The 26,727-nt window shown below is 37.2% G+C and overlaps 2 protein-coding genes across 2 annotated transcripts; one reads left to right on the forward strand and one right to left on the reverse strand.

The window, feature by feature from the left end:
• Nucleotides 1–986: 986 nt before the first annotated feature.
• LOC141298906 (zinc finger BED domain-containing protein 4-like) lies at nt 987–3,183 on the reverse strand. The gene is made up of 2 exons (XM_073829208.1): nt 1,886–3,183; nt 987–1,488 (listed from the first exon to the last, which is right to left on the reverse strand). Exons 1-2 carry the CDS (start codon nt 3,181–3,183, stop codon nt 987–989), a joined length of 1,800 nt encoding a protein of 599 aa, XP_073685309.1.
• A 10,456-nt stretch (nt 3,184–13,639) lies between these two features.
• LOC141298907 (trace amine-associated receptor 13c-like) lies at nt 13,640–14,686 on the forward strand. Its single transcript, XM_073829209.1, has one exon. The coding sequence runs from the start codon at nt 13,679–13,681 to the stop codon at nt 14,684–14,686; it is 1,008 nt and encodes a 335-aa protein (XP_073685310.1). The 5' UTR covers nt 13,640–13,678.
• The last annotated feature ends 12,041 nt before the right edge of the window (nt 14,687–26,727 follow it).

Here is a 26,727-nt window from a genome sequence, read left to right on the forward strand (position 1 = left end):
AATGTAATATAATAGCAATATACGAGAACAAAATTTTTATTTGATATGGTGTGATGTAACAAAGCATTGCTTTTTGTTCACTCAAAGGAACAGCTTCATCTATGATCTTGTGCAGAGAGTGTTATATACAGTTATGATTGCATTTATTCTGCGTGCTTAAGAGGTGTGTTTAGACAGAGCATGTCACGTTGTAAGATGCGAATGGATGGTTATCCTGGGCACAAAGTACAGAGAATATTTATACCAAATTATTCAGAATTTGGAATGCATTTTAAGAATTTTTTCATCAACTGGTTACAATGCAGAACATTGCTGTATGCTGCAAAGATTCCTGTGCACTCTGATGTAAACAAGCACCAATGATAAGCATGTGGCGGAGCACACTCAATTAGGGATGGCCCGATACCATTTTTTTCCAAACCGATACGAGTACGAGTATTTGAATTTGTGTACTTGCCGATACCGAGTACCGATACCGATATTTCTACCGCAAAAGTAACTACAGGCTCCCAGAAAAGAAGACAGAAGATTATTTTAGAACACAGGTAAGAAGACTGTTTTTATTTTTTTTAACAAGTCTAAAATAAATAATGATTAAAAAAATAAATGTAGGCAATTTCAAATCAAAAATAAATTATATATATTTCTGTGTAAACAAAAAGCCTCAATGCTGGCACTGTCTTCACAACTGACAAAATATAAATAAAACATATTGTACAGTCAAAACTGTCAACTCAACAATACATCAATGAAATATTTGACAGCGTCTCCAGCTTTCAATTTAACTAAATTTCAATGTAACTGTTGTGTAGTCTCAATTAAACATTTACATATTTCAATTAAACAAAACATCAATGTAACTATTGCAAGTCTCAATTAAACTACTGCATATTTAAATGAAACAACAATTAAACTATGTGGCACAGTGACAGTACCCTTGTTTCAATTAAACAAACATTTCAGTAAGCAATGTGATCTGAACTAGCTTAGGTACTTTTTGGGAGAATGAGAGGCAGGTTCTTTTTGATGAACAAAATCATCTCTGCATGATCAGCTGTGATTCTGTTTCTGTCTTCATTCACAATATGTGACACTGAGCTGAACAGCCTTTCACTGTCAACACTACTGCATGGTGCTGAGAGGTATCTGGATGCCATTTTGGCCAGAGTAGGGAACCGCACTTTGTTAACTGCCCAGTATTGTAGTGGTTTGTCTTCTCGAGAAATTGTGGTCTCCCCTAGGTATGTCTCTAATTGTGCAGTAGAACCTACTTGAGCTCTGTTTAGAGAGACTGGTGCTTGCTCATCTGCTATTTCATCAAATATACTGTCCAGGCTGCTGCTTGCCTGGTCCCTGCGTGGTTTTCTGGCAGGAGGTTCGTGCAGGTCATGATTCTCCTCTTCTCCAGACGACCTCAACAGCTCACGCATCAGCATCTCCTTGGCATTTGCAGCAGTGTTGGTGTTTGAGAAAAAAAGATTTTTATACCTATAACAGAGGGAGAAAATTAGGCATCTGACAATACATATTTATTAAAATAACATAGCCTAATCAAATAATTTATTAAATGAAAATTAAATACTAAAATGTACTTTTCAGCAATACATAGGCAACTTTGAACTCACTATCTAGCACACATACACGCACATAAACACACACACGCACACAGACACAGATATACACACACACACACACACACACACACACACACACACACACACACAGACAGACAGACACACAGACAGACACACACACACACACACACACACACACACACACACAGATACAAACACACACACACGCACACAGACAGACAGACACACACACACACACACACACACACACACACACACACACACACACACACACACGCACACACACCTACCTGGGGTCGAGTAGAGTAGCAATGCTGTAGAGGGGTTGTTCTTCCACATCAGAAAATCGCCTCCTGACAGCTGCAGCTAAAGTCCCTTTCATAGTTTTGATGCCATGGTCATCGTCGGTCTCTCTAGACAGAAATCGCTGCAGTACAGTGACAGCAGGAATCACATCTGCTGCCATAGCTTCAGAAGAGCTAACTTTTCGTGTTAACTCCTCAAACGGACCCAGAACAGTTACAACCTTCTCCAGCAGTGCCCACTGGTGAGCCGTAAGATTATCAGGAAGTTCATGTTCGGACACAAAAACTCCTAGAGCCCGTTTCTGCTCAATCAGAGACTGGATCATGTAAAATGTACTGTTCCAGCGGGTCTGTACGTCCTGCTGTAGACGTTTTGCAGGCTGACCGATCTCTAACTGGATGTCTTCGAGGCAGGAGTAGGCTAGAGGAGAATGTTTGAAATGGCCAACGATTTTGCGTCCAATAGCCAATGCATCAGCAACACTTCTCTGAGACAAAAGTCCTTCGTGGACCACCAGCTGGAGAGTGTGAGCGGCACAAGGTAAGCTGGGGAGTCCAGCATCATTCATGCCCTTAATCATATTTCTAGCGTTGTCTCGTAGCACGACGTGGACAGAGGTTTTCGGAATGCACCAGGTCTGAAGCATCCCATCAAACGCGTCTGCTATGGCTTTGCTGGTGTGCGAACCCCGAAACGGCTTTGCTTGCAAGGTGGCATGGCGAAGAGAAAAGTTGTCATCAATCCACTGTACAGTTAAACTGAGCAGAGACATTGGGCAGACACTGCTTGACCAAATATCTGTTGTAAAACTGACGGCCGAAACGTCACGCAACAGTCCACTGACTTGCTTTTTCACGTCATGAAACACTTTCGGTAGCATAGCGGTTGTAATGTGATGGCGACTCGGAATTTCGTATCGCGGCTCCAGTATGCCAAGAAGATGTCGAAATCCTATATTTTCAACAGCCGACAATGGCTGGTCATCAAGTGCAATAAAGTATGCAATTCCCTCTGTTATTTTTAGTGCCCGTGGATTATCTCCTGACATCTTCTCGCGCTTCTGTAAAACCTGTGTCAATGTTGGCTGCTGATTTGCTTGTTTAGCTTGACTAAACTGTGTGTATTCAGCGCTATGATGCGTCTTCAGATGTTTAATGAGATTGCTGGTGTTAAACGATGTACTTTCTTTTCCTCCTCTCGACACTTTAGCTGAACATAACTTACAGTCTGCCTTGCTGCTGTCATCCTCCCTTATCTTGAAATGAGCCCAAACCGCCGACATTTTACGTTCTTCAGTTAACCTAGACAAAGCGGCGGCTCGCGGCGGCCAGTTTCGTTTAAAAAAAAATGTACGTGGTATCGGTGCGTGGTATCGGCTCATTTTTATGAGTACGAGTACGAGTATATGAGGACAGTATCGACCCGATACCCGATACCAGTATCGGTATCGGGCCATCCCTACACTCAATGAAAGAACACTTTCATTCTCTGACAGCAGATGATGCTAAACAATGCAGCCGTTTCTCTGGAACAAAAGAGCTTTCAGTTTCTGAAAAGTGTATATTTAAATAGCCATTCAGCTTGTGCATTTGCTATGGTGTTCATCACAGCGCCAAATACTTTAACTTAAATATTTAGACTTTATCAGCTATTTATTTTAATCTGGACTACAACATTCCCTAGATCTTGTTTGAAAATGTTTTGATTATTTCTTACTTGGTCAAACTTTACATTAGTACGGTGCCCCTAAAAGCTCAATGTGGTGGAAAAAATTTAGGGGTGGATGAAAAAAAAAAAAAACATCGGGGTTGTGAAAAAAATCAGGGTGGGTAGAAAAAAATCTGAGTGATGGAAAAAAAATTGGGGTGGTGGGAAAAAAATATATTTGTAATTTTTTTTCCGATCCCTCGCAAAGATGTTTTGCGTTCTCTCGCAAAAATAGCTGAGTTCGGACAAACACCTCTTGTTTACTTTAAAGGAGGTGAAGTGAGGCCAAGTATGGTGACCCATACTAGGAATTTGTGCTCTGCATTTAACCCATCCAAGTGCACACACACAGAAGTGAACACACACACACACACACACACTGTGAACACACACCCGGAGCAGTGGGCAGCCATTGCTGCAGCGCCCGGGGAGCAGTTGGGGGATCGGTGGCTTGCTCAAGGGACTCACCTCAGTCGTGGTATTGAGGGTGGAGAGAGATTCACTCCCCCCACCTACAATCCCTGCCGGACCTGAGACTCGAACCTGCAACCTTGGGATACAAGTCCGACTCTCTAACCATTAGGCCACGGCTGCCCCGTTTACAGCTTGCCATGATTCATACAGCTCCAAATGTTCACAATGACTCAGGTAAGACATACAGTCAGTGCTTAGTTCAAAGCACGATGCTGCAATTGTTATTAAAAAGTCATAAAGGTAGATAGTCACAGTAGTTGTAATTTACACTATGCATTTTGATATTACAGCATGGAAAATAAGTATTTGACACATCAGCATTTTTATCAGTAAGGGTATTTCTAAGTGGGCTATTGACAATTCCGCCAATTGGCTATTTGTCCATAAACTTTAAACAAAAGTAATAATATCAAACTCCTCAAATGGCCACTGAGGCTACGTCATGGGTTAGGCTTTACGCAAGTTGAGAGGTACCAACATAAACTAATGTCCATAGCAAGAGATGAGTTTGAGGAGGTTTATTTACACAAAGAAAGCAAGCTCACAGGCATTTTCTGCTGCCTCTAACGCTGGCAAAAAACCATATGCCCTCACCGACTGAGGTCCCTCCCACCTTGACCTACTTATGTAAATTAACATAGCACCATGTTACCAATAAACAACAACGTAAATAAACAAGAAAATAAGCATAAATGCAAAATAAAGCAAATTAACTTTAGCCAGAAAAGAAAGGAAATAAATCAGGCTATAACTTAAGCCTAAAATAAACAAAGTGCAAAGTAGCTCCAACACAGGGAATAAGTATTGAACACACTTTATTTAATACTTTGTAGAAAAGCCTTTGTTGGTGATTACAGCTTCTAGACACCTCTTGTATAGAGAGACCAGTCGTCGGCATTGCTCAATAGTGATTCTGGCCCATTCTTCCACACAAACACTCTTTAAATCTTGAAGGTTCCTTGGGCCTATTTTATAAACTTTAATCTTCAGTTCTCTCCATAGATTTTTTGTTAGGTGATTGACTGGGCCATTCAAGCAACTTCATTGTTTCCTTGGCCTTGTGTTTGGGATCATTATCTTGCAGAAATGTCCATCCTCTTTGTAGGCAGTAGATTTTTATCCAGAATGTCCCGATACATTTCTCCATTCATCCCGCCTTCACTAATTTGAAGTCTTGCTGAAAAGCAGCCCCAAACCATGATGCTTCTGCCCCCAAACTTAACTATTGATATGGTGTTCTTGGGGTGGTGGGCAGTGCCATTTCTTCTCCAAACATGGTGTGTAGAATGACTGCCAAAAAGTTCAATTTTGCTTTTATCTGACCATACTATAGTCTCCCAATAATCCACAAACTTTAACCGAGCCTCAACATGCTTTTTGTTCAGCAATGGAGTCTTGCGTGGTGAGCGTGCATGGATGCCATGACGGTTCAGTGCATTGCTTGGCCCCCACAGTGCTCACAGGAACATTTAGCATTCTGGAAATGCACCTATAACCATTCCCATCAAAATGCTTTTCAAGGATAAGATTACAAAGATCTTGAGAGGGTTCTTTGCTTTTACCCATCATGAAGTCTTTCCTGTGTGCCTTCTGAGTAATGAGAAGCCTTTATAGGCCATCAATTAGGACTAAGGCAGCTGATATCAATTAGTACTGATATGGGGCAGTGTTTCTCTCTCAGTACTGACAGATTTCAGGTGATCTTCTGGCTTTCTATGTCATTTTGCACCTTGTTATCTTCATGTGTTCAATACTTATTCCCTGTGTCATTTCACTTTATTTATTATGACTCAACTTGCAAACTTAAATGTTCTGATTTCTTTGTATGGATTCGACATTTGGCTTGATGGCTACATCTGGGGGAAATGTGTCAATAGCCCACTTAGAAACATCCTGCTGATGTGTCAAATACTTATTTTCCCCGCTTTATGTAGTTTGCTTCATCAAGTATCATTACAGTAAAATACTGTATATCTCTGATGTTTATTTGAACAAGTAAGCAAACATATTTCCACAGTAAATTTAGTTGACAAAATATTCAGTTGTGTTACCTCATCAGGTAAATTCAGCAAGAATCCTCTAATCTTCAACCTTCTGGAGTAAATGATACAGATTAGGGATGGGCGATATGGCCTAAAATCCATATTGAGATATACATTGCAGACTCTTGCGATAACGATATATATTGTGATATATAAATTATAATAGAACCATTTCAGAACAGGTTACATAGACCCTTAGGAAAGCCAAACTGCTTTTTTTCTTTTTTCTTTTTTTTTTTAAGAAATAAAGAAACGTTGCATGTCCTTTTGAGAACATTTATTGTGCAAAAGCAAAACTGTAATTAAACAACACAATGTTGCAGATACATAAACTAAATGTAGTGGTAGAACAGATTAGTCGTGTTTCCTCTCTTAGCTGGAACTTTTGCCCCAAACACTCTACAGAGTATATTTTGCTGGTGCTCGTCGGACGGCTTAAAGCCAAACCACGTCCAAATAACAGATGTTGCACCCAGGCCCGCTGCTGGCAAAATGGGTGCCCTAAGCAGAAATGTACTTTTGTGCCTCCTCCCCCAAATATTACAGAAGTAAAAATAAAATAATAATAATAAAAAAAAAATAAAAAAAAACAACATACTATAGGGGCCAAAATAGAACTTTATTCAAATAAAAGTAAATAATAAATACATAAATAAATTGTATCATTTAGAAATTACAATTGTAGCTCTACAGCAAAAAATTCAAACTAAAATTACACTTTAAATAAAACAATTAAAAATATGAAATCTTAATAAAATAAACAATAATAAACTGAAATAAAAACAACACTGTCATCTGCTGGAGCTTTCCAAAGTTTAAAATTTACAAAGGCACACTTCTGCTTTTTCTTGAGGCAAAGTCGTAAATGAGCTCTTCATATGATAAAGCCTTTGCTATTTGACAATAAAGCAGACAAGGGTTATGATGTCCACATATTTTAGTTGAGGAAATGATAGGAAAGATTATGTGGATATTTTAAATGTTTGGTCAATATTAAACAAGGAATTTGATCATCATGTAAGTGTAACAACTGCATTTACCAGGCCTTTGGTGCCCTTTTCAGGCATTTCTATTAAAATTGTAATGTAAACTGTTAATTCTGTATTAGATTATGTATTTTAACACTGTTATTCAATGACACTATATGGTCATTATTAATCAATAATCATAATTACCATAATTGTTTTAATATAATGCATTTTAAGTCATTTTGTTTACTTAGATCTGCCTGTATTCATATTAAGAAAGATGCGTTAGTCGTGAAATTATTACCGACATTAAAACACATTATTAATGTCGACAGAATAATATAAATTTTCACAGGATTATGAAAGTACCTGAAAGTGATGCACAGGCTTCATCTTGCAGTGTTTACCACACATAGACGAATCTGTGGCAGTGCGTCACATATTGCGTTTCGTTATTCTTTTTTACGCCATTTAAAACACGCAGCGAATTCGTTCAACTGTATTTCCTTTCCATACTACTCTCTATTCATCTCTCTGTCACTCACTCGTCTCTCCTTCAAACGCACACACGCACACAGCCCCTCCCCTGCGTGCACACCACATCTGTCTGGATCATCTGTGGAGAGAAGACGGCTGGCGAAAGGTTGGTATCTCATGAACACTTTTAACACACAATCACAGACTAAAAAGTGCTATAAAATTTTTTATATTCTGAATACAATAGTTTCAGTGTGTGTTACAGTCCCGAACCTTAGCAAACGCGATTGCTCCTTCTTTAGAAAGTTAATTAGTCGCAAGTTTGCGGTAAGATGTAGGCTAGCCTAGTTGGGTTGTCGAGGTCAAAACACTATGTGTAGCAGCTGTGAATCAAATAAACGTATTATAAATTATGTCGTTTCTTTACTCTTATGCTTCAATCCAGATGAGTATAAAAAAGGCAATGAAAAAGGCACGTGATGAGGACCATCCTGAACCGGAGGTATCAGTCTGAAACAGAGCTTAGTCCGACCAGTGTAATTAGTTATGTTATCGTTTACAATATTTTCAGGCTTCAACTAGTGCTGCTCAAGCAGAAAGATGTCAGGGAGAGAAAGAAATAGATTTGTTAAATATCAATAATATGTCGCAAAATAAGGTGCCCTAACAAAAGTTGCAGACTGTGCAGCAAGTAGGCTGTTGTATATGGTGCTAAATTAATGTAATAAAGTTCTGTTTAACTAATTATTAACAGTTTTTTTTTTATTATTAACCTTTAGGAATTAGGAAAACCCTTTAGGGGATCCAATCGTTCTTTTCATCTGCAATCAATAATATATAAAAAGTAATGCCCTACAATAACAAATATGGCATTTTTTTTTAATGACCTGAACAAGGCTAAACTCAAACTTAACTCAGCTCACAGTTTTCATTTTACTTCATTTTGTATATCAGTTTTGGATTAAAAAAGTGGATTAATTGCTACATTAAAGGTCTCATAGAATGTAAAACTGTGTTTACCCTGTCATAGTTAAATAATAAAAGTTCAGTACATGGACATGACATACCATGAGTCTCAAACACCATCGTTTCCATATATATATCTCTAGTATTTGCAAAAGACCACCGAAAATTAGGTCAATTCCAACATAACAGGTCTGTTACGCAATCGCCCTGGGATCGTTAATAGTTACGCCTCCAACATTTGCATCGCCCAATCAATGGTAACGTCAGCACATCAGTCAAACAAGGCGTGTCACAGAAGGGACACGGTTAGCTTAATGCTAGCGCTAGCCTGTCACATTGCAATACATAGGATTTCACTTACCACATAAACAGAGATGACTGCTCTGATGGTGGTGAATGGAGAAATAACTGCCTGATAGCGAATGATTTACAGATCTTGAGAATCACTGATAAGCTGCTCAATTTGTGTGGTGAGAAGCACTCCCTCTGCACTGCAACTTTACACAGAGCACATGGATCACAGAAATCAGACAGATATATCCTCGACGCAAAACGGCAGATTCAACAAACCGCATATTAAAAGCGGCTAGAGCTCATAATTAAACATATATTTTTATCCATGTGCGAGCTAATGAGCTCTGTGAAACAGCCAATCAGAGCGGAGCTCATTAATATTCATGAAGCTTCCAAATAACACAGCATTTCATTCTAGGGGCAAATCCTAGGGTTGTAAATGGACCTGTAAAACGATTTCTGGATATTTTTTGCCCTTTCCTATGCCATATACCTTCTATGTAGATATCAGAGAACAATTTAAAATATTCTCTCAATGCATTCTTTCAATTATTAGATAATTATGTAAGCACTGACCCTGTCATAGTAAGCAGCAGCTTACAATGTTGCATGTCTGCTGTTTGTTTGCCTGTATATTTTGCACCTTTAACGAACGATTCACTTGAGGATCACCTCTGCATGTAGCACGTGTGTTAACAGCACCCTCAGCTGCACATTTCAAAAATAAGCTATGTTGTCTATAACAGTGCTTCAGAATTTACTGTAATTGATTTCTTGATAGAGCACTTGCAACCCAAAGGTTGCGGGTTCAAGTTCCAGGTCCGGAAGGGATTATAGGTGGTGGATTACCAGCACTCCCTCCACCCTCAATACCACTACTGAGGTGAGTCACTTGAGCAAGGCAACGAACCCCCAACTGCTCCCCGGGCTCCACAGCATTCGCTGCCCACTGCTCCGGGTGTTTGTTCATGGTGTGTGTGTGTGTGTGTGTGTGTGTGTGTGTGTGTGTGTGTGTGTGTGTGTGAGAGAGTGTGTGTCATTACTGTGCGTGTGCACTTGGAAGGGTTAATGCAGAGCACAAATTCCTAGTATGGGTCACCATACTTGGCCTCACGTAACATCCTTTCCTTTCCAACTGTCTGTGACATTTCCACCCATGAGACCCTGTGAGATACCCAAATTGCTTTAGTGTTTTCCTTTGCAAAATAGTTTATTTACATCATAATGTCAAACTAAAGAACTTCTAATATTAATATTAATCTATTGATAGAGTATGATCAGGTCACTTCAGGCTAAATAGAAATTATGGAGAAATTGTGTGTTGCTCATTTTCTTACAGTTGTTTATAAAAATCAAAAGCACTATACTGTAGCTGTTCTATATCAGCAATCTCCTGAAAAATAATAAATCTTTTAACATGTGTTGCATCTTTACTAGGGTTGGGAATTGAAAATTGATTCCAATTCTGGAATAGGATACTTAGCAGCTCAATATTGGCAAAAATCATGACAGGGTCCATAACTTTACATTAGTAATTAATTTAAAGATCGAACTGTAATAGTTAAACATGCTATGTTTCTTATTAAAACTATAAAGGCTTTCAGTCAAGAGCAGTGATTGATCCTTTCCTTTGTATTTTTACGTTTTATTAATATGAAGCACAAAGATGACAGAAGGAATATTTGTTGCTGCTTTAAGAATCAAATATTCTGTTACACATACTTTCATTCTCCACTGTTTATCTTTATTTAAAGGTTGTATCAGCGATTTCTAGCCTAAAACATAAAGTGTCAAATTCAGCTGACCTTTCATCACGATCCGCTCGCTGCCTGCCCCATAAATTGTCTGTGAAAAAATCGTGTCTCTCTGGTCAGCCTAGGGTCCGAGATATGCCAAAAAAACAATCGTCACTACCAACCTTTCCACAGATAAACAAAGTGTTCCAACCAATCAGCGTCAGGGGTTTGGTGTAGTGGACTTTCGCCTCGCCTCCCTCACATCCCTGCACCAGTAGGAAAGTCCACAACACCAAACCCCTGATGCTGATTGGTTGGAACACTGTTTGTTTATCTGTGGAATATTAACAGCGCTGATTGTTTTTTTGGCATATCTCCGACCCTAGGCTGACCAGAGAGACGCGTTTTTTTCACAGACAATTTATGGGGCAGGCAGCGAGCGGATCGTGAAGAAAGGTGAGCTGAAATTGACACTTTATGTTTTAGGCTAGAAATCGCTGATACAACCTTTAAGACATAACTGACAGGGTTTACATGAATAATCAACAAGCGACTCATTTTGAAATATTTTTTTGCGTGTATTTGACCATTTAGGGGCACACCTTGGGAAGGGGCAGCCATGGACTTGTAACCCAAAGGTTGTAGGTTCAAGACTCAGGTCTGGCAGGGATTGTAGGTGGGGGGAGTGAATGTACAGCACTCTCTTCACCCTCAGTACCACAACTGAGGTGAGTCCCTTGAGCCAGGCACCGAACCCCCAACTGCTCCCTGGGCGCAGCAGCAATGGCTGCCCACTGCTCCGGGTGTGTGTTCACTACTGTGTGCACTTGGATGGGTTAAATGCAAAGCACAAATTCTAAATATGGGTCACCATACTTGGCCTCACGTCACCTTTCCTTGAGGTAAAAGATAACACTACATGTTCTTCTCCATCTCTGAACGCATATATAAAACAGCACAGTTAAAAATGCACTATTAAAAACACAACAAAGAAACATTAATAAATCAATCACGCCCTGTTTTATGAAAGTCACGTTATATCCTTTTTCCGGTTTGCATGTGAAATTAGGCTTTTATGGAGGAGCGAATCGCACCACTGGTTAGGGGAGTGGCTTGGGGCGCAAAAATCATTTCATCTCCATTACTGCATTTGCATGATCGTTTGAAGCAGAAATCAAATTTGAAACCAAATTCCGATTAATTGCACAGCCCTACATTTACCTGTCTCAGTGGTTTCTGTGTTCATATATTTAAATTAAGGTATGATTCTTTTAATAAATGTTTAAAAAAATGTGCGTAGCACACATTTTACATTGAGTGACCACATTGATAATTTTTGTATTTGTATTTGCAATTAAGTCATGGCTAAAAATGTGCGTAGCACTTGATTTCTTTGTTCATTTTTTTTTTTTTTTTTTACATGATTCCATCAAATCTACAAAAAAAAGAGTGACCACATTGCTACATTAAACTCTGCAAAATGTTAAGCTGGTCACACTTAATGCCTCATCTGCAGCCATTCCGGGAACACAGCATAACTGAATTAGAGGTGCGTTAACTGCATGACTCCATTAGCTGGCACCAACGCAACCATAAGTCAAAGAGATAAAAATCCAGGTACACAAATTAACAGGTTAAACTAAAGTTTCAGTTTTGATTAGGGATGCTCAGTTCCTGCTATTTTGCCTCCGATACTGATTCCAATACCTAGGGTTTGATATCAGCCGATTACAAATACCGATCGATACCAGTGAAGTCTTTTTCATACTACACAGACTACCTCTGTCACTTTTATTTTACCTACAAGCTCTATTTGCACTATATTGTTTGCATTTGTCTGGTTTGCACTCTCTGCCATGTGCCCTTACTTGTATATAGGAATTTTCATTTTTTTATATTATAATATATACATAATAATATGTATATTTGTATTTATTCATAATTTTACATTTTTACCTTTTGTATTTAGATGTTACCCGTTATGCACCAAGGGTCTGAGAGTAACGCAATTTCGATTCTCTGTATGTCCTGTACACGTGGCAGAATTGACAATAAAGTTGACTTTGACTTATATGGCTTAAAGGTAACAGAATTATATGCACAATATCGGACTTGGATCAGCACTCTATGACCAATACACGATCCGATTAAATATTTATATGAATATCGGATCGGAGCATCCCTAGTTTTGATGTTTATTTATTCATCACAATGTTGAACTTGACATTATTTTCTCTTGTCCTTTCATAGGGAGCTTTAAATAAGACGAAAATAAGTGAAAATGCACGTGCCCTGTGTTTATCAGTATCCTTATGTTCATTGGGTAAAAAGAAAAACTAAATAAAAGTTAAAATTAATTTTGGCCCCAAGGTTAGATATCGCGATATATGGATATTGTGAATTCTTTTGGCCACAGTAACCATAGTGTGAAAAATCTAATATTGTGAAAGCCCTAGTTAAATATTAGGAAACAAATCATAGAGACATCAGTTGGTATCAGTTATACTTGCTTTTAATTGTAGTTGATGACAAACAAAATATTAAAAATAGACTTTTTGTTTCTACATTAATTTGAAGATTGAATGTGAAATTATTGCAATAATTTCGGGGAAAAAATGTGATTAGTTTATTTTTTATTGATTGACTAGCTATTACACACCATTTTTAAAGTTAAGTCCACTTAAGTTAATATACTCTGTCTGGTTTGTAAGTCGTACAAAATGGCAGAATGTGTTATGATTGTGAGGGGTCAATTCTTAAAATATTTTACCTAGCATCCTCTCTGATTGACATTACCTTTATAATATCATTCTTAATACATGAGGGACATGTTAATAAATATGTAGTAATGTCTTAATTTAATCCACACAATAGAGTTACAATTGAAAATTACATGCTTAAACAATACTAGAATACACTCGCTACCAAATGTGAGAGCACAGGCTTCTTTTGTGGGGCTAAAAAAAAATAAAAAATACATTCACTAAATTAAACATTATGCAGCATCACAGTGGGCAGTATATGGGTGGTAAAGTCTGATCCAGACACCGTATAAATGTAAGCAGAGGAAAAAGAGAAAGAAGAACCAACTCCTAACAGGAGACGACTCATTCATGGACTATGAGACAGAGGATCATGAAACTCAATACTGCTTTCCTGCCATCAACTCATCATGTATCAAGGGAAAACGCTCCAGGCATGAATATAATATCATGTATGTGTTTTTTTCAGTGCTGTCAGCATGGACTGTGTTTCTAAACCTGCTGGTGATCATTTCCATCTCCCACTTCAAGAAGCTTCACACTCCAACCAACCTGATCATTCTCTCTCTGGCTGTGGCTGATCTTTTTGTTGGACTTATTGTGATGCCAATACAGGCCATCACATTGATTGAGACATGCTGGTACTTTGGAAACACATTCTGTGGACTCTATTCAATGTTTATTGCAATGCTTCTCTCAGTATCTCTTAGTAATTTAGTTTTAATTGCTGTGGATCGTTATGTGGCTGTTTGTCACCCTTTACTGTACCCACAGAAAATAACCATGACTAAAACATTAATAAGCATCTGTCTGAGCTGGGTTTGCTCCACAACTTATAACATTGCCTTTGTAATTACTAACGGATATTTTGACATTTCACGCAGAACGGCCCTGTGTTATGGAGAGTGTTCTATTATGATGGGTTTTGCATGGAGTGTCATTGATCTAATCATGTGTTTTATTTTTCCTTGTATCCTGATCATAACTTTATATCTGAGGATTTTCTATGTTGTACATCAGCAAGTGAAAGTTATAAATACCCTGATGAAGGGTGACAAAAGTGTGAATGAAGGTTCAGTGAGGAGGAAATCAGAGAGTAAAGCTGCTTTGACATTAGGAATCATTGTGACGGTTTATCTGCTTTGCTGGATTCCTTACTATATTTGTTCTCTCTCAGTAATCGCTTCCACGGTCATAAATCTGTTGACATGGGTTGTCTATATGAACTCTGGTCTAAATCCTATGGTCTATGCTTTATTTTACCCCTGGTTTAAAAAGACAATTAAACACATCTTAACTCTGAAAATATTTCAGACAGCATCCTCTCTGGTCAATATTTTTACAGAACATCAAGCATAATTAAACTGCAATTGCTATAAAGTCATAAAGACTGATAATCATAGTAGCTGTAATTTACACTATATGCACCAATATTATGCAGTTTGTTTCATTACTGTAAAATACTGTATCTGATGGTCAATGCAGGTTGTGTCCAAACAATAAACAAACATATTTCCATAGCAAATTTAGTTGACAATTCAGTTGTTTCATTAGCTTATCAGGTAAATTCAGCAAGAATCTTCAAATCTTCAACCTCCTGGAATAAATGATAAAGATAGATACTACATACTTTCTGCTTCACTTTCATCAGTCATGTTGAATCTGTATTGTCATATTATTATTTCCTATATATTGTCATATATAACTATGTGTATGGATCAAATGTTTTACCATGGTAGTTGATCACAATGTGAATGATTAAAATGCCTTGCAGCAAGCAGATGTGTTAAAACATTTGAAACGGTAACTTCAGATTCATCACAAAAGGGTGAAGCTACACACAAAATGTTTAAAAGTAAAGCCCTACAATACAATAAAAAAAGATTTTATTGTAACATGTCAAGTTGAACTAATGTTTATAGGTTTCATAAAAACTGATGTTATTTGAGATAATTATGTAATCACTGACCCTGTCATAGTAAGCAGCAGCTTACAATGTTGCATCAGTCTGTTGTGTTTGCCTGTTTTTTGTGCATTTAATGAACGATTCACTTGAGCACGTTTCAGAAATAAGCTGTGATGTCCATAACAGTGCTTTAGAGTTTACTCTATTTAATTGATTTCTTGATAAAACAACAAAAGCAAGCATTGTGTCTGAGACATATCCACCCATGAGACCCTCTGAGATACCTAACGTGCTTTAGTGTTTTCATTTGCTCAATCATTTTATTTACATCAAAATGTCCAACTACTAAAGAACAGTGAATTAATATTTATCTACTGATTGAATACCACTGTGCTTTAATGGTCAGGTCACTTCAGGTTCAATAGATTTTATGGAGAAATTGTGTTTTGCTCATTTTTTTGTAGTTTTTTTAATAAATCAAAAGCACTGCGCTGTAGCTGTTCTATATCAGCAATCTCTTCCAGAAGAATAATCTTTAACATGGGTTGTGTATATTAACTAATCTGAATCCTCTTATCTGTTTTATTTTAGTCACAGTTTAAAAAGACCGTTAAATACATCTTAACTCAGCCAGTATCCTCTCTGGTCAATATTTGTACCAAATACCAACTGTAATTAAAACTGCTACTAAGCAAGCTAAGCAAACTGCTTTTCACACATGTTAAAATAAACATTCAAGAACTGTGTCATTCTGACTCTCTTACAATCGGAGAACAACAGAGATAAAATACATACTCTGAATTTGATAATGCAGCCTTTTTTTATTGATTATAATTGAGACCTCAAAAGGATATGTGCTTGTGCTGGCTGTGAGCTATATGCACGCTCACACACAGTAACGCAAAGACTGTAACCCAAGATTTTCACAAATGTAACTTACCATTTCGGGTTGATTCTCACCAAACCCCACAGATACGGTGTACATTTTAGGACATCGTCAGACATCAGTCATACAATGACAAGGCGTCATGCCTCAGACTAAAAGGCTTCAGTCACAGAACAAAACGGCCTCGTGCCTCAGACTGAAAGGCTTCAGGTCTCAGGAAAAACTACGTCAGGTGTCAGGTCTGGTACAATTAGACATCGGACAAAACGGACTCAGAATAAAAGTTATCACACAAAAAGACATCAGCCGAAAAGTTATCAGAAAAAAAGACATCAGACGAAACGGACTCAGATTAAAAGTTATCAGACAAAAAGACATCAGACGAAACAAACTCAGATTAAAAGTTATCAGACAAAAAGACATCAGACGAAACGGACTCAGATTAAAAGTTATCAGACAAAAAGACATCAGACGAAACAAACTCAGATTAAAAGTTATCAGACAAAAAGACATCAGACGAAACAGACTCAGATTAAAAGTTATCAGACAAAAAGACATCAGACGAAACAGACTCAGATTAAAAGTTATCAGACAAAAAGACATCAGACGAAACAGACTCAGATTAAAAGTTATCAGACAAAAAGACATCAGACGAAACGGACTCAGATTAAAAGTTATCAGACAAAAAGGCATCAGCCGAAAAGTTATCAGACAAAAAGGCATCAGCCGAAAAGTTATCAGACAAAAAGGCATCAGCCGAAAAGTTATCAGACAAAAAGACATCAGACGAAACGGACTCAGGTGGAGTGTGACGTGTCGCGCTGCCCCGCCCCATATGACGTCACGCGGTTCATAACAAGCAAACTGGTGTGGAACGGTAGTTAGTTGGTTAAAAAAAATGTCTCTGTAGTAATGATTCAATTTGGTACTATATCCCCAAAACTATATTTCATAGATTAGGTGGTTTAGATTTTCTTTTAAAATGCAATTTCACCCCTTCTAAATTGCCGATTTCTCTCTCTAATTTTTACCAACAAGCTCTACTTGCTTGGAAACTGTGTTATGTGCACAACTTTTCTCCCCACAAAGAAATTCTGTGGAATAATTCATGTATTTTAATCCGTGGAAAATCTTTATTTATTGACAAGTGGCATGACAGAGGTATTGTTTTTGTTTTGGATTTATTTAAAGATGATGGCACTATACTGGAATATGAAGAATTTATGATTTTGTACAATCTTCCTCTGCCAGCAAGATCTTTCAATTCTGTTATCAAAAGTTTGTCTCCAAGTTATGTGCATCTATTTAAAACATACCTTTGTTTTAGTGAGAGAAAAACAACTATGCCCAAACTTTTATTGGATGGAGTTTGTCTTCTTGATAAAAAAATGTAACAGTAAGTTTATAAGGCAAATGTTACACTATTCAGTATATACTTCCCCTAGATGTAAATTTTTCTGGACTAATTTTGTTGACTGTATACATTGGAAGAAAGCATGGTTACTTCCTGAAAAATTTTGCATTTCTAATAAAATCAGAGAAATACATTTTAAGATTTTGCATAAATGTTTACCCAACAAACTCCCAAATTGCTTCTTTTTTTGATATTTCTAATTTATGTGTATTCTGTAAAGTTGAGGAAGAAACTTTACTTCATTAATTCTATCATTGCGATCAGGTAAAATTTCTTTGGGAGAACTTAAGATGTTATCTATCTTCTTTTGTAAAATTTAATTTAAAATTTACACTAAAAGAAATATTTCTATATTTTTCTAGTAGTGACCATGCTACTGAACTTGTAAATTTTTTTGTTTTGCAAATTTTTTATTCATAAATCCAAATTTCTTAATATGTTACCTAGATTTGATGTCTTTCTCGCAGAGATTTTGCTTACTGTTCATTTTCTTAAACTTATTGATGATAACAAGAATAACAAGTTTCTTAAGGCATATGACGATCTTTTTCTTACTGATTGAGGTGCTGTTTCTATTTATTTATTTTCTTTTTCTTTCCTTTTATGTTATTGTATTTCTATGCAGTGCTGTTTATTGTTGTTTTCCTTTTTGTCTTGCAATAAAAAAAAAAAAAAAAAAAAGGTGTGGAACGGTAGATGGAGGCAAGTCGCTCATGATATATTTTATTTTAACGATTTTAATTAAATGCTAAACTAATTCAGTTGAACATGCATTTCATGAGTATTGTGTGCACGTTTAAAAGTTTGTAATATTGCAACTAGCTACGTTTAGCTTGTACGTTAGGCAAACTGTAGTAAAGTTACCCTTACGAAAAATAACTGCAGGCCACCAGTTGGTCCTGTTTTAGATGTATTTACACATAAAAAAAAAAATGTATTATCTACAGTGCCTTGCAAAATTATTCACACCCCTTCATTTTGTTCACATTTTGTTATGTTGCTGCCTTATTTTAAACTACTTTAAATTACATTTTTTTCACATCAATCTACACTCCCTACTCCATAATGGCAAAGCAAAAAAAAGAAAATTTTTAACATTTGTGCAAATTTATTAAAAATAAAAACTGAAAAGATCCCGTTGCATAAGTATTCATACCCTTTTCTGGGACACTCAATTTAGCTTAGGAGCATTCATATTGCTACTAGATGTTCCTACACTTGGAGTGGAGTTAAACTGTGGCAAATTCAATTGAATGAGTCTGATTTAGAAAGGCACACACCTCTCAGAAAAGGTCTAACAGCTGAAAATGCATAGAGCAAAAACCAAGTCCTGAGGTCAAGATAACTGCCTGTAGAGCTCAGTGACAGACTTGCGTTAAGGCAATGACCTAGAAAAAAACAGCTGCATTGAAGGTTCACAGAAGCATGTAGCCTCATTATCTATAATGGAAGATGATTGGAACAAAGGACTGTAAATTTATGTGGGGAAAAACTAATTTAAAGCAGTTAACATAATGCTGCAACAAAACAAAATGTGAAAAAATGAAGGGGTATGTATACTTTTGCAAGGCACTGTACTGTACATGATATAGATAATGACTTATTTCCGCCCCATATTACTCTTTGCTTGGCCTAACGTTTTAGGTAGCTGCATTATCTGGTTAATTTAATTATTTTTAAAAATGTGTCTTTATATAATACAATTAGGCTACATTTTCATCAAGCAGTCTAATAGCTCGAAATAATTCGCTTTAACTTTAACTTGTTACTACAGTTTGCCAACGTAAAAGCTAACGTTATGCTAGTTGCAATATTACAAACTTTTAAACGTGCACACAATACTCATGAAATGCATGTTCTCCTGTGTGTACAACTGAATTAGTTTAGCATTTAATTAAAATCGTTAAAATAAAATATATCAGGAGCGACTTACCTCCATCTGCCATCATCTACCGTTCCACACCAGTTTGCTTGTTATGAACCGCGTGACGTCATATGGGGCGGGGCAGCGCGACACGTCACACTCCAGTCCGTTTCCTCTGATGTCTTTTTGTCTGATAACTTTTTGTCTGATGCCTTTTTGTCTGATAACTTTTAATCTGAGTCCGTTTCGTCTGATGTCTTTTTGTCTGATAACTTTTCGGCTGATGTCTTTTTGTGTGATAACTTTTAATCTGAGTCCGTTTTGTCCGATGTCTAATTGTACCAGACCTGACACCTGACGTAGTTTTTCCTGAGACCTGAAGCCTTTCAGTCTGAGGCACGAGGCCGTTTTGTCCTGTGACTGAAGCCTTTTAGTCTGAGGCATGACGCCTTGTCATTGTATGACTGAGGTCTGACGATGTCCTAAAATGTACACCGTACACAGAACACGTTTAGAATGCTTGGAATATATGCCACAAGATTAATAGGATTATTTTATGACAGATTTGCATCCGCTTAAAGTGAAAGTCACCATCTCTGCCAAATGAGAGAAGGGCATTTTGTGTGTGTGTGTGTGTGTGTGTGTGTGTGTGTGTGTGTGTTTTGAAAAAGGAAGGTAATAAGCCTTTAAAATAACAAGGTGATTAGTTACCCCTAATAGTTCACACAGTTACAATTAAATGCCATGGGTTAAATAAGCTCAGTAAAATAAACGGCAGACAAATGCGATTACAGTCAAGCGCAGACCAGTATTGAAGTGTACTGTGGATATGCAGTCATAACTGTTTTTCATGAGTTTATTTAATAAACATTAGGTAGGCCTGTTAATTGATGTTTACTTTTACTTTTTTTCCTCAGCAGGGGAAATAACAGTCACTGTCTTTTTAAATTAAAGTGACTTGACACACCTATTAGAAATCTACATGTAGATTTTTGACGTTAAATGCATCATATAGGTGCATCTCAATAAATTACAATGTCGTGGAAAAGTTCATTTATTTCAATAATTCAACTCAAATTGTGAAATGTGTGTATTAAATAAATTATACGCACACAGACTGAAGTAGTTTAAGTCTTTGGTTTTTAAATTGTGATGATTTGGCTCAGTTTGGTTCACTAGGCTACACAATCATGGGGAAGACTGCTGATCTGACCGTTGTCCAGAAGACAATCATTGATACCCTTCACAAGGAGGGTAAGCCACAAACATTCATTGTCAAACATTCACTGTATCCAAGCATGTTAACAGAAATTTGAGTGGAAGGAAAAGATGCACAACTGAGAGAACCGCAGCCTTGAGAGGCTTGTCAAGCAAAATAGATTCAAGAATTTGGGTGAACTTCATAAGGAATGGACTGAGGCTAGGGTCATGGCATCAAGAGCCACCACACACAGACGTGTCAAGAATTTTGGCTACAGTTGTCGTATTCCTCTTGTTAAGCTCCTCAGACGCCAGACGTGTCTTGGGCTTAGGATAAGAAATGGACTGTTGCCCAGTGGTCCAAAGTCCTCTTTTCAGATGAGAGCAAGTTTTGTATTTCATTTGGAAAGCAAGCTTCTAGAGTCTGAAGGAAGGGTTGAGAAGCTCATAGCCCAAGTTGCTTGAAGTCCAGTGTTAAGTTTCCAGTCTGTAATGATTTGGGGGGCAGTGTCATCTGCTGGTGTTGGTCCACTGTGTTTTTTGAAAACTAGGAGTTACTGCACCCGTTTCAAGAAATTTGAGCACTTCATGCTTCATTCTGCTGACCGGCTTTTTAAAGATGCTGATTTCATTTTTCAGAAGGATTTGCCACTTGCCCACACTGCCAAAAGCACCAACGGTTAAATGACCATGGTGTTGGTGTGCTTGACTGGCCAGCAAACTCACCAGACCTGGGTATTGTCAAGAGGAAAATGAGAAACTAGAGACCAAAAAATGCAGATGAGCTGAAGGCCACTGTCAAAGAAACCTGGGCTTCCATAACACCTTAGCAGTGCCACAGACTGGTCACCTCCATGCCATGCCAAATTGAGGCAGTAATTAAAGCAAAATGAGCACATAAAGTATTGAGTATATATACAGTAAATGAACATACTTTCCAGGCCAACAATTCACTAAAAACTCCTGAGCAGGGAAAATCCGTTGAAGTTTAGATATAGATAATTAATGGGAAAATAAACAAAAATAAATTACAGAAAATATAATAGGAATACTGTATAGGTCCTAAATAAGTGTCTTAATATCACAAGTGTTAAACTAAGGTTGAAAGAAAAATGTCATTATGTGACATCTGAGTGGGAGGTAGATGGGTGGTCCAGTCTGATCCAGATACTATATAAATGAAAGAACAGTAAGGACTAAGGAGAGTAGAACAAACTCCTCACAGGAGGAGACTCACTAATGGCATGAGACTCAATACTGCTTTCCTGCCATCAACTCATCATGTATCAAGGGAAAACACTCCAGTCATGAATACAATATCATTTATGCATTTATATCAATAGTGTCAGCATGGACTGTGTTTTTGAACCTGCTGGTGATCATCTCCATCTCTCACTTCAAGAAGCTTCACACTCCAACCAACCTGAGAAGCTGCTTTCACATTAGGAATCATTGTGACGGTTTATATGCTTTGCTGGATTCCACAGTCATAAATCTTCTGACATGGGTTGTCTATATGAACTCTGGTCTAAATCCTGTGGTCTATGCTTTATTTTACCCCTGGTTTAAAAAGACAATTGAACACATCTTAACTCTGAAAATATTTCAGCCAGCATCCTCTCTGGTCAATATTTTTACAGAACATCAAGTGTGATTAAACTGCATTTGCTATAAAGTCATAATGGTAGATTATCATAGTAGGGTTGTGACGATGAGGAAATTTCCCCACCGGTTAATCGACATGTGACAACACCGGTAATACCGGTATCACCGTGGGGGGTGGGGGTTTCCCTTTCTCTTTTTTTCTGCTTTTAAATGCATGTAATCTTGCCGCAACTGACGCTGACGTTTGGGGCGGTGTGAACGCACCATAATAAATGCGTGCGTATTATACTTTCACTTTCAGTTTTGCGGGAATTGGCAATTCGGCGTCAATTGTTTGAATGGACGACAAAGTTTGCAGATTGCCTCATTAATTTTTTCAGGTTCCCTTTTTGCATTTGGTGTAGTGGTGCCCGGAAAAGTGGGTATACGCTTAATTTATAAATTCCACCAACCCCTCCTAGACGTGACTCTCGGCAATCTCTGATAAAATCTGTCGGGTTTTCTATAAGAGACAATTTGAACTTATTTGAACGCATTTGTTTACTGGATGCTTGGACTGATACGTTTACAGGGGTTCACTGGTTGAAGAAATTTCTGATTCTGCTTCTTTTTATTTGTTAGGTATTATTTTCGTTATTATGAGCGGGCGCAGGCACATCAAATATATTTCAAAGCAAGCCGGTGCCACGGTCCTGACTGCGTCTTTTTTGGGTGTTTTTAACGAATATTTACATGATTTTGGCTAATGCAGGACACTACTGAATGATGCGCATCAGAGGGGATTTAGAAGTGGGTACGCAAAGCCGCCTGATAAAGAAGTGGGTATACGCCGTATACCTGCATATACCCTCCACTACACCCAAAATATTGCCAAACAGGCGCTTTTGCATTGCGTTTTGACACTAAATCGTCCGCCATTCTCTTTCTGTAAATTCGACTCCTCTCGTTCTCCTCACGTGATAAATGAAATATGACGCATTGCAGCTATGTTCAGTTTTTAATTATAGTGCATGTGCATTTTCCATTTAATTCAAATAAATATTTAATTTAAAAAAAAACGAATACTTAAAAAAAACAAATGTGGGGACGGTGTCACGGTGGAAAAGTGATGTCACCGGTGTTGCGTCTTAAAACCGGTAACACCGTCAACACCGTCTATCGTGGCAAGCCTATATCATAGTTGTATTTTACACTATACTGTATGTATTTTAATATTGCACTGTATGCACTGTAGTTTGTTTTTTAAGAGTATAATCACGGTATAATTCATATACTCTGATGTTCAAATGCAGGTTTTGTTCAAATTTAACAACTAAGCAAACACATTTTTAATCAGTAAATTTAGTTAGCAAGAATTGTTAAATCTTCAATGTTCTGGAATTATAAAGATAGATACTACATACTTTATGCTTCACTCTCATCAGTCATGTTGAATCTGTGTTATAAATCAAAAAACACAATTACAAAAAAAGAGGACTTCTCATAGAACTACGTGTAAATATCAAATGTATTACCATGGTGGTTCATCACAAAGTGAATGATTAAAATGCCTTACAGCATGCAGATGGGTCGAAACAGAGTAACTACAGATTCATCACAAAAGGGTGGAGCTATGAAATATTTTATTGCAACCTGTCAAGTAAGTTGAAGTAATATTTATTGTTTCATAAAAACTGTTGTGAATAAATTGATGCCATACCGGAACTGTGAAACATTGGCTAATTTTTTTTAAATGATCCAAACAAGGCTAAACTCAATGAAAACCTAGCTCTTACCATGTTGTCAGTCTGTTGTGTGTATTTGCCTGTGTTTTGCACCTTTAATGAACATTTCAGTTGAGGATCATCCCTGCATGTAGCACAAGTGTTAACACATTTCAGATATAACAAGCTGTGATGTCCATAGCAGCACTTCAAATTTTACTGTAATTAATTTCTTGATGAAACAACAAAAGCACTTGTTGTGAGACATTTCCACCCTGTGAGACACCTAAAGTGCAATTCAAAAGCACTCTATACTGTAGCTGTTCTATATTAGTAACAGAGATGGCAAAAGTACACACATTCTTCACTCAAGTAGAAGTACAGATATTAATGTTTAAAAATACTCTGGTAAATAAAGTACTACTGACTACACTTTTTCACTCACTTACACTGTTTGAGTTTCCGCTCGCAGCTGTCTTGCCAGTCAAGAAGTGTTGAAATGCGAATGAATGGACTCCATAGGACAAAATATTAGGCTTATATGAGGCTCTTTTTACAACTAGAAGGTTAATATTGTTTTTCACTTGCGACAAAACAACAAATTAGCCGTGCATTTATATGGAAATATGCTTTAGGAGCTATCCATCCTCGCATTCGGAGATCGACACCTCTTGACTGGCAAGACGGCCGCGAGCGGAAACTCAGTGTAAGTGAGTTGTTCAAAACCTTTCTTTTTAGTAAACTCTGTGTACACAATGTTCTCAATGCGTGAGTTCATGTGTAGAGACCCAGGCGATACTTCGAGCAAAGTTTCATGGTGTGTCGAGCCTTCTTAGTGTTGTAAAAATATCGATTTTGATGCGCTCAAAGTTATGCCCCTAGTACTCCCATTCACCGGCCATTGACCGCAAAATGAAATCATGGTCAATCTCAAAAACGTCTCGTTTGTCGTAATTATGCTTTTAGATATGTTTGTCTCGTTTACAGTAAAAAAAAAAAAAACAGCAATAGTTATCCTTTAAACCTGCTCCTTGTGACAGGCCTTAGGGCTTACCATGCTCAAAGTATTTTTTTGTTTTTGCTTTACTGGCTGGTACATGTTTTTCTTTGACGATTGTTCATCTGTTCATATCTTTTCTTATTCCTTGCACAGTGATCACAGCTTTATATTTGAGGATTTGAGATTTTTTATGCAGTACATCAGCAAGTAAAAGTAATAAACTGTCTAGTGAAAGGTGGTATAAGTGAAATGGAGGATTCAGTAAAGAGGAAATCTGAGAGCTCTGACATTGTGACCGTTTATCTGCTTTGCTATATTCCATTTTACATATTGTATATATAACAGGTGTGACTACAGTAATCTTTTCTGCAGCTATGACATTTCTAGCATGGACTATGTGTGCAAACTCTGAATCCTCTTCTATGCTTTATTTTACCACTGGTTTAAAATATCAGTTAAATGCATCTTAACTCTTAAGATTTTGTTGCCATCATCCTCTCTTATGGACATCTTTACAGATTATTCATGAGTTGTTTGAATGAGGGTGTAGGGGAAGAGTTCAAACTTATGTAAAGTTCTTTTGTGTAAATAGTATGTGAAACCACTAGATACCGGATGCCAAAGAAAAAAGATGTTTTATATTTTAAAGATGTTTTATATTTAAATTAAGATACTGATCCCATAATATTCCTAAAGGAAAGCAGTGACTGATTATAAATCTGCATCAGTTTGTGTGGTTTAAGCTTCACTGCACATGAATCCTGACAGGCCTGTAATGCTTATGGAGGACAGAAAATGGAAATTTTTTGCGATCTAATTTTGTCAGCATTTATTTATCATTTCATCTGAGGAGCTATTGCATCACTGTGTGTGTGTGCGCATGTGTACAGTATTTCACACCTTTAATAAGCGGTTCAGTGGAGGATAATCTCCACAGCAATACATGCAGAACGTAAGTCAACAATTATAATTGGTCCTCAGAGTTGACACATCATTGATGTTTTCTGTCATCAGCAAGAGTAAACAAACTGAACAAAGACATGTAACTGTACACGAAAGACCAACCCACGGGACTACCTTGATAGAGGCCTACCCACACTGCTTTTGGCAGAGCCCATTATATTTTACATTGAATGCCATTTTTCCCCATCATTATTCGTTTACAGTTTTACTCAAGTAAAAGTACAAAAGTATTTGTTTCTTAAGTACTGAAAGTAAAAATGACAGATTGACGAATGCTTATTTTGTCATTTTAATTTGATATTTTTATATAATCCTACTGTTCAAAATATCTGGGGGAGAAGGGCTTGTCATACACTATAAAAACATTGAATATATTGAAATATCATGTATGCAAACAAGTACAGTTTTTAAAAATGAAAGAAAATAAAAGCTAAATATGTTTGCAAACAATATACTATAAAAATCATATATTGTTTGTCATATAGGGAAACATACTAGCTTTTCATATAGACATTTTTACTGAAAGCAGAAGCCTGACTTTTAACCTGAAGAATTGCTTTGCATTTCCAGTCTATAGCGTTTCTAGTAAAATTATTGTATATTTCGAGCTGATAATCTAATGTCAAACCTATTTAAATGTTTTTAGAAATCACATGGCTTCATAGCGCCATCACTTTACAATGTTGCAATGACCGTCACTTGTCAGTGCCTCACTCCTCATGGTTTAATGAGTGTGTAAGTGACACGCAGTTCCGATGTTAGCTACATTAAAAACAGATGGGCACTATTTGAATGGATTCCTATGGAGACCGGAACAGAAGAGCATCTAATCTGATGTTAGAATTTGTAATGGTGGCGC

This window comes from Garra rufa, chromosome 23 (genome assembly GCF_049309525.1).
Source record: "Garra rufa chromosome 23, GarRuf1.0, whole genome shotgun sequence".
In the NCBI taxonomy this organism is placed as follows: domain Eukaryota; kingdom Metazoa; phylum Chordata; class Actinopteri; order Cypriniformes; family Cyprinidae; genus Garra; species Garra rufa.